The sequence below is a fragment of the Atta cephalotes genome (assembly GCF_000143395.1).
Source record: "Atta cephalotes unplaced genomic scaffold scaffold00031, whole genome shotgun sequence".
NCBI classification, from domain to species: domain Eukaryota; kingdom Metazoa; phylum Arthropoda; class Insecta; order Hymenoptera; family Formicidae; genus Atta; species Atta cephalotes.
In genome coordinates, this window is record NW_012130095.1 from 2,085,190 (window position 1) to 2,092,515 (window position 7,326).

Here is a 7,326-nt window from a genome sequence, read left to right on the forward strand (position 1 = left end):
ACGAAGGAAGAAACTTAAGAATTGCATTTGAGTTCTTCTCACTACAACCCACGTGATCACAAGCTGCGCAAAGCGTAATTGTTTTCTCATGACTTATCAATGGAATATAGAACTTAAGTTTAATGTAGAATCAGTTTAAAGAGATCAGCTGATATGAGCTGGAGCTGGCATTGTCACTATGTTAGAATAGAAATAGAAACATCAAATGTGCATATACAAAATTCACAGGATTTTTTGTTGAATAAAAGTGTAAAGGAAAATGGATTACAATGAAATATTATCCAAGTTGATATACAATGCTGATGGTAGGGAAGATTGTATATATTTTGTTAATAGATTCAATTTATAATATTAAGATAATATTACAATAATAATTAAGACTTCAGTTTCGATTTGGTTGTTCACGCGCTGTGAGCTTTATACTTTCTCTCTCTCTCTTTAGTTTTTATCACATGTTATTTATTTGCGGAAGGAAAATAGAATGAATTACAGCTTATAGTATGCAAGCACCTAAACCGAATGCAGCTAATACATAGCGTATTTTTTAATCTAAACCTATATTTATAGATCAGGTTACAAATTTTGATGATAAGATGATACAAATGATTCAGAAGGTAAAGCCACTTTTGCCAAAAGATATGCAATGTGTCGAAAATTTGTCTATGAGGTATAATTTGATATTACTGAAGTACTAAATAAATTCTATATAGACTAGAAATATTTAAATAATATATTTGTTTTATTTATAGACAACAATATCTTAATATATTAACTTATATATTGCGTGGTATTAAGAAAGAAAATATAAATGTAGATACTGATGCATCTTTTAATGTGAATCAATATCATTCTGTGAAAATAGCTGTGGAATTTATAATATTAATTGGAATCAAGCCTTTCCTACTACCTGGTGTAGGTATAGATATACATAAATTATGCCCCATAGCTTCAACAATTACCGAAGAAAAAGATTTGAATTGCTTAGAGGTAAAGTATTATCTAATTTAAACATTATTAATACTATCTACAATTATTTATTTGTATTATATACGCGCTTCATGTTTCAGAAATATGAACGATTGTGTTTCTCAACACACTTACTCCTAGAACTTTACGATGATCTTAATTTGCGACCAATTGTACTTTTACGAATTGGCTTTTTAATGGCCGCTCTGTTACAATTGTCTCATGCTCCACTAGCTAAACCAGTGGACAAAGTTCAACCTACGAATTTAAATAATCAGGAATTTCAGATGACAACGGAAGAATACCAAAGGCTGCAAAATCGTCAAAAAGTATTTCACATTAAATTTATTTCGCTATTAAGTAATTGCCCACGTAATATATGTTTTCGGGAATTAATGACAATTCTTGGAATGCAAAATGCACCAAAATGGTTACGTAAAGAAACTCAAAATTACCTAATTAAGATGCTTATGCAACCCAATGGAGTATCATCTTTGATTGCCACAATTTATAATGACAATTTAGATTTGGGTATGGATTGGAGAAAATTAGATACGTTCTCCCGACTGATAGCAGTAACACATGGAAAAAACATCGATGAATATTATAAAGCTGTATGTCCACAGGTAAACAAGAGACTACAGAAATAATATACAGTATATTTTATAAATAAAAATAAATTAATATTATCACAATTTTTTTTTAGATTCTAGACATGTTTTCTTCAGACAGGTTCAAACATAGCTCAATAATAGCAAACTGCTGTATTAAATCTTTGTATGATTACAATCCACACATTTGTCAGAAATATATTATAGAAGTTATTTGTGCACCTTTAACAATGAAAGAATCACAAATTTTTTCTGAAAAGGAGATAGAATGGTGTATAAATATACTAGCGAAATGTTTTCTAACGGAAGATTCTAAATTCAAACATGTACCTTGTAAAGTTATTTTGTATGTTGCTACGCCTCTATTTTGCCTATATGATAAAATCCGCGAAAGTGCTTGTATATTAAAAACAGATCTACGTCGACTTTTATTAAAAATTTTCGAAGAAGAGACATTGCGGGAAAAGTTGTATTCAGCTTTTCTAGGACATGATAAATCAGTAGAATTTGGAAACTATATAACATCAAAATTTGCGTCGACTGGTGGTATCGAAATTACTGGTTTGAATAAAAATTTGGACTATGAAAAATTAGCTGATACTATTTTCGACTTAGTGTCCATTGCTAAGGATTTGTCTCCCAATTTATTTTGTTACATGTTGAAATTTCTGTCAAATATAAATAAATGGAATTATGAAATTGAACAACCCAAAATGTTGGAGACAGAAGACGATAAAATAGAACGCATCACGATGCAATTAGCAGCTCATAAACTTCTATCGCAATTAGCCAGCACAAGTATCATTCAAGACGCACAAATAAAAAATCCTGAACCATTATTATCATTTATAAAGTCGTTATTTAACGAGTATATCAAAAAGCGTCAGGAGAAAACTGAAGAAAGCGAATGCGAGATGTTGTACATCAGTTTAATGTTAATAAAAATGATTTTGCTTGAGAAGAATGCATCAATCGAAATCGTTCTCTTCAAAGATTTTAAAACGTTTTTAGAAGACCATTTGAAGAATTCGAATGTGTCAACACAACTTAAAGCATTAATCAACGAAGTAGTGGCTTGTATCACGACACATAATTCTCAAATTAGAACAGAGAGAAAATATTATCAAGATTTGTCTAGTTCGTCGGATAAATTTGACCAAGCCTTAAGGGATCTCGCAGATTCATTACTTCCTATTCAGGCGCATGGTCTTGTGGTACTTACGAAACTGATTGAGACTAAAGATGCTTACGCTGTTGCGCGCAATGCGATCATCTTGCGTTTATTCGAGGTTGCTAATATTTTCGCTCGCTTGCTATTGCTTTCTACAAGTTTATTTTACTTATGTATTTGATTACAGGAAAATTTAAAGCATGAAGATTCATTCATATATCTAGCATCTATCAATGGGCTGTGCGCATTGGCAACTGCATTTCCAGAAAAAGTTATAGAAATATTAATGCTTGAATACATTGATATGCCCAAACGTACTGCAATATCGGAAATAACTGTCGAAACTAGGATAAAACTCGGAGAAATATTGGTTAAAACAACGAAAGCCTTGGGTACACAGATATTTTTTCTTTATTATGTGCGTATATATACAGCACAAATTTTCTATAAATCCTCTTTTTATCTTTATTAATTACATTTTATACGAAACATAATTAAAAGGTAACAAATACATTGTTAATAAATTATCGTTATTTAAAATGCTGGACAGAAAACATAAAATACAAGTCCAAGAAACGATAAAATAGGGTATATTGAAATGCGATTAGCGCGATTCATAAAACTTGATGCAAATTTTGAGTTAGAGATAATTCAATAATCAAAATGTGAAATTTCGCAGGTGAAATGAGCGTGGTTCAAAAAAATATTCTGCTTAATGGTTTTTTGTGCGCAATTCGTGATGCGGATCCCTTGGTACGAGCCTCTGGTCTCTCTTGCTTAGGAGAGCTCTGCAATGTATTGAACTATCGTCTGGGAAACGTTCTCACTGAAGTACGTATATAAGAGATTCGTAGAGAACAAATATCAAAGAAAATTTTTTTAAACTTGATCGTAATGCTTCCATACAGATTCTCTACTGCATCACATGTATATTAAAATCAGACAAAGTACCTGAATGTCGGCGTGCTGCCGTCCTGGTCGCAACACTTCTGTTTCGCGGTCTTGATCGAGATTTATTGAGCAGCTGTACCAGTGACATGATCGATCTGTACCGCGAATTGCGCAATTTGCGCGATGACAAAGATCCCGTGCTACAGCTTCATGTTCAATTAGCCTTTGAAGAGATTGATCGCATCATGCGAGATCTACTCACGGAATTACCCACATTCAGAAACAGGATATCTTGAAAATATTTAAAATACAGTAAAACGAATAAATGCTTTTATTGAAGAATATCATGTTGTATTATATATTTCTTCTTGCCTTCTTTCAGTCCTTCGAATGAATGCAAAATCGAAAAGTGTCTGATATATCGGGAAAATGAACTGTGATCAATAAAAAAAAAAAAAAACGAAGATACGATCTACAATCATTATTGCAACAAATCCAACTAATTTTTTAAATAAAAATTACTTAAATCCGACGATGATGTTTGATCTTATAAAAACGTCGTATCTTCGGAAAAGAATCCGGCTAAACGAATGTGATCTCGTTTAAGACAAACATATAGTCGTTGTGGCTGCGGCGTGGAAGATGGCGAAGGTCGTGGTATTATCGCTCGCAAAATGAATTCCTTGCACGATGGTTCGGGGAAAACTTTGTATCGACTATCTTCCGCATTTATAGTATCTTTATTAATATTACTGACGGATGTCATCATATGAGCAGCCTGAAAGAAAATCAAAATATTTTATATTGAAATTGTAAATTTTCTCTCTTTTTTTTCCTTCTCTCCTATACCTTTTGAGCATCGCGAAACATCGTCGTTATTCGAGCTCCGATGTCTCCTCTGGAGCCGTCGGGCACGCTCACTTCCTTTCCTCGCATCAATTGAATCAAAAAGGATGTGAATTCTTTAGAGTCATTATTACCGCCTAACTTATGCTGTAACGAGTTTACTTGAGCAACCAACGCTTCCACACTTTCGATGTCACGCGTGATTTCCTAAAGAAATTGAAATTCAAAGAGTTATATAAAGTATCTATCTGTACAAATTCCTGTTTATATATAAGTTATACATGTATATTTTATTTGAAGTATATTTATACGCGCACATTTAATATAAATATTTATGACAAATATTGATTAATCATAATAAAAAATAGTCTAATGACTGTTTATGAAGATGTTATATTGAGTGTATAATACTGTTCATTAATTTGCGTGGCTCTGTCATTCTAGCAGTAGCCATAATTTATCGGCCTGATTTACTCAGGCAAAGTCAATAAGTTAATAATGTTAAACGCGCACACATTTGGGAAAAGTACATCGGAATAGGGATGCTGTGGCACTAATACAGAATAATAAAATAGATAAAGAATTGATTATTTGTTTCATCTTTCTTCTTTTTTTAATTTAGAGATGTATGAATTATATTTCTGTCGTGTTATACATCAGGATCTTTATATCTATTTGTATAAATATATAATTCATAAAGTGTTGTAAATTATGAATTTATCCAGATAACTATAAGCGATAATAGAAAAGAAATAGTTAAAAACATATAAAGAGAAAGGGAAAAATAATTAGGTCACTTGTTAAAATTAATAACAAGTTATTAATTTTAATAAGTGACCGTAAGCGAAACTTCTAGAAATTTCGTTTACGCTTACGGGAAAAAATAAATACTTAATCAAGTCACTTATTAAAATTAATAAGTTCGAAAAACTTATTAATTTTAATAAGTGACCTGATTATTTATCTTTCCCTGTTTTATACATTATTTAACTTCTTTTCTATTATCACTTATATTTATCTGAATAAATTCATAATTCGAAATACATGTTATGAATTATAAAAAATTAAAAAAGAATCCAAAAATTCAGGGCGAATAAGAGTCAGCGTAGTAGTCAGTACGCAAAGTTTAATCTTAAAACTGAACTAATTTTAAGTTACTGACTTACCACGTTGACTCATTCGCTCTGGATTTTTAGATTCCTTTTTGGTTTTTATTTTGGTTTTTTATTTTATTTGGAGAATCCATAAGCTGACATTTGTATTAATTACGCATTATATATTTATACAGATAAATATAAAGATCCTTATGGTCCTGATAAGATAAATATAAAGATCCATATTTATCCTGTAATACGACGGAGATATAATTCATATATCTAAATTTTAAAAAGAAACAAGAAAGAAAGGATAAATAAATTTTTACTTTTCTTATTATTCTGTATTAGTACTACAACATTCCTTCCAATGTATACCTTTCCGAAATGTGTGCGCGTTCAACAGTATTGATTTATTGGCCTGAGTAAATCAGATAAGTTAGAGCTATTGTTAGGGTGGCAGAATGAATTAATGAACGAATTAATAAATAGCAGTGTACCTCATATAATTGCAGCTTTTGATGAATTGGTTTCGTTGCGTATTGCAATTTATTGAGTATGCTCTGTGCTACATCAGGTAGGCTTGGTAGAGCTTCCTGTTTCTGTAAGCTCAAGGTATAGAGCGCGGCATGCGTTAGAGTCGGCAATAAGAGCTGTGCGACCTGGCCTATTCGCTTCGAGCACAGATAATGCAGAGCCTTCTCCGCTTCTCGCGTGTCATCGAACAGTCGTTTCTGCCGATGTGCGGGAACTGGCTGTGCCGATGCCCACGTCGTTGACCATGGATTATCAGTGATCATCATCCGTGGTGACAAATGACCTGTATTTTAACATTTGATATAAAAAAATATAATAAATATTGAAAATATAAAATTACATTCCTATTTTAATTGAAAATTGATGAGATATTTTTGTTGTGGAAAAATCAATTGTATATTAAACAAAAAAATCTGTCATTAAAAAAACATTTAATTTGTCAATCTATCTTTCAGCTTATATACATGTTCTTAAAAATGTACAATCTTTGAAATCATTAACTTTGGCATAAAATCTATCTTAACAGAAATACTTTTCTAAGATTATATACAGAGAGATAAACTTACAATATTTTTTAAGTCTTCGACTTAATTAAAATAAAAATTATATAGCGGTAATATAAAATTTCGAATTTGGAATATTCTTCAGAATTTTATATATATTAAAAAAAATACTAGCCCTTTCCTTGTCCCCATTCGTCAACACCTTCGTCGTCAATCCAATCCCTCGGGGAATACCATCGAATAAAGTCCTCCAGGACTGCGCCAGGATTTGCCGCCTGTGTTATATTATTATGAAAATAGATGTATATTTCGTAAAATATGTTAAGGATCAATGCATAATGTATACCTTGAAGGACTCCATGTCTGATAATAGAGACGCGCTCATCATTCGAGCTCGCATTTCGGAGGCGTATTTGTCGGTACCAAGCTGCATCATTACCTGCGCATCCTCCTCCAGTTGATCCTCCGTCTTCGGTACGGGATCCTGCGTGATTGGTAGATAAAGAGGGTCTCCAGTTTGAATCAACCTACACATTATCAATTCCCGTTAAGTCACAATTGTATACTTTTCAACTTTACTTCGTCAATAGAAATATTTAATATTCCACTACTGGAAAGATACTAGTGATGATTACTGAATGTAGTTTATGTACGATATTCTCTAGGAAATAAAATATATTAGCCAGTAGAAAAATCTCAACGTATGT

General features: G+C 31.9%; 2 protein-coding genes across 2 annotated transcripts in view; one reads left to right on the plus strand and one right to left on the minus strand.

The window, feature by feature from the left end:
* The first annotated feature begins 259 nt into the window (after positions 1-259).
* Positions 260-3,983, plus strand: LOC105620985 (transport and Golgi organization protein 6 homolog). Its single transcript, XM_012202459.1, has 8 exons — positions 260-305; positions 568-667; positions 750-987; positions 1,068-1,592; positions 1,673-2,866; positions 2,936-3,140; positions 3,428-3,579; positions 3,657-3,983. The coding sequence occupies exons 1-8, from the start codon at positions 260-262 to the stop codon at positions 3,933-3,935; spliced, it is 2,739 nt and encodes a 912-aa protein (XP_012057849.1). The 3' UTR covers positions 3,936-3,983.
* Positions 3,984-4,186: 203 nt separating this feature from the next.
* The window catches only part of LOC105621029 (rab3 GTPase-activating protein catalytic subunit-like), a 3,482-nt gene continuing 342 nt past the window's right edge, over positions 4,187-7,326 (minus strand). Inside the window, exons 2-6 of the mRNA XM_012202505.1 lie at positions 6,966-7,146; positions 6,795-6,894; positions 6,080-6,399; positions 4,489-4,692; positions 4,187-4,417 (exon numbers count right to left, since the gene is read on the minus strand). Coding sequence (XP_012057895.1) covers positions 4,187-4,417; positions 4,489-4,692; positions 6,080-6,399; positions 6,795-6,894; positions 6,966-7,146 — 1,036 coding nt within the window. The remainder of the gene's footprint in view (positions 4,418-4,488; positions 4,693-6,079; positions 6,400-6,794; positions 6,895-6,965; positions 7,147-7,326) is intronic.

Coding starts and splice junctions, on each gene's coding strand:
- LOC105620985 (XM_012202459.1), top strand. CDS start 260: ATGGATTACAATGAAATATTATCCAAGTTGATATACAATGCTGATG. Junction 668..749: donor GTCGAAAATTTGTCTATGAG/GTATAATTTGAT, acceptor TTTTATTTATAG/ACAACAATATCTTAATATAT. Junction 988..1,067: donor AAGATTTGAATTGCTTAGAG/GTAAAGTATTAT, acceptor TTCATGTTTCAG/AAATATGAACGATTGTGTTT.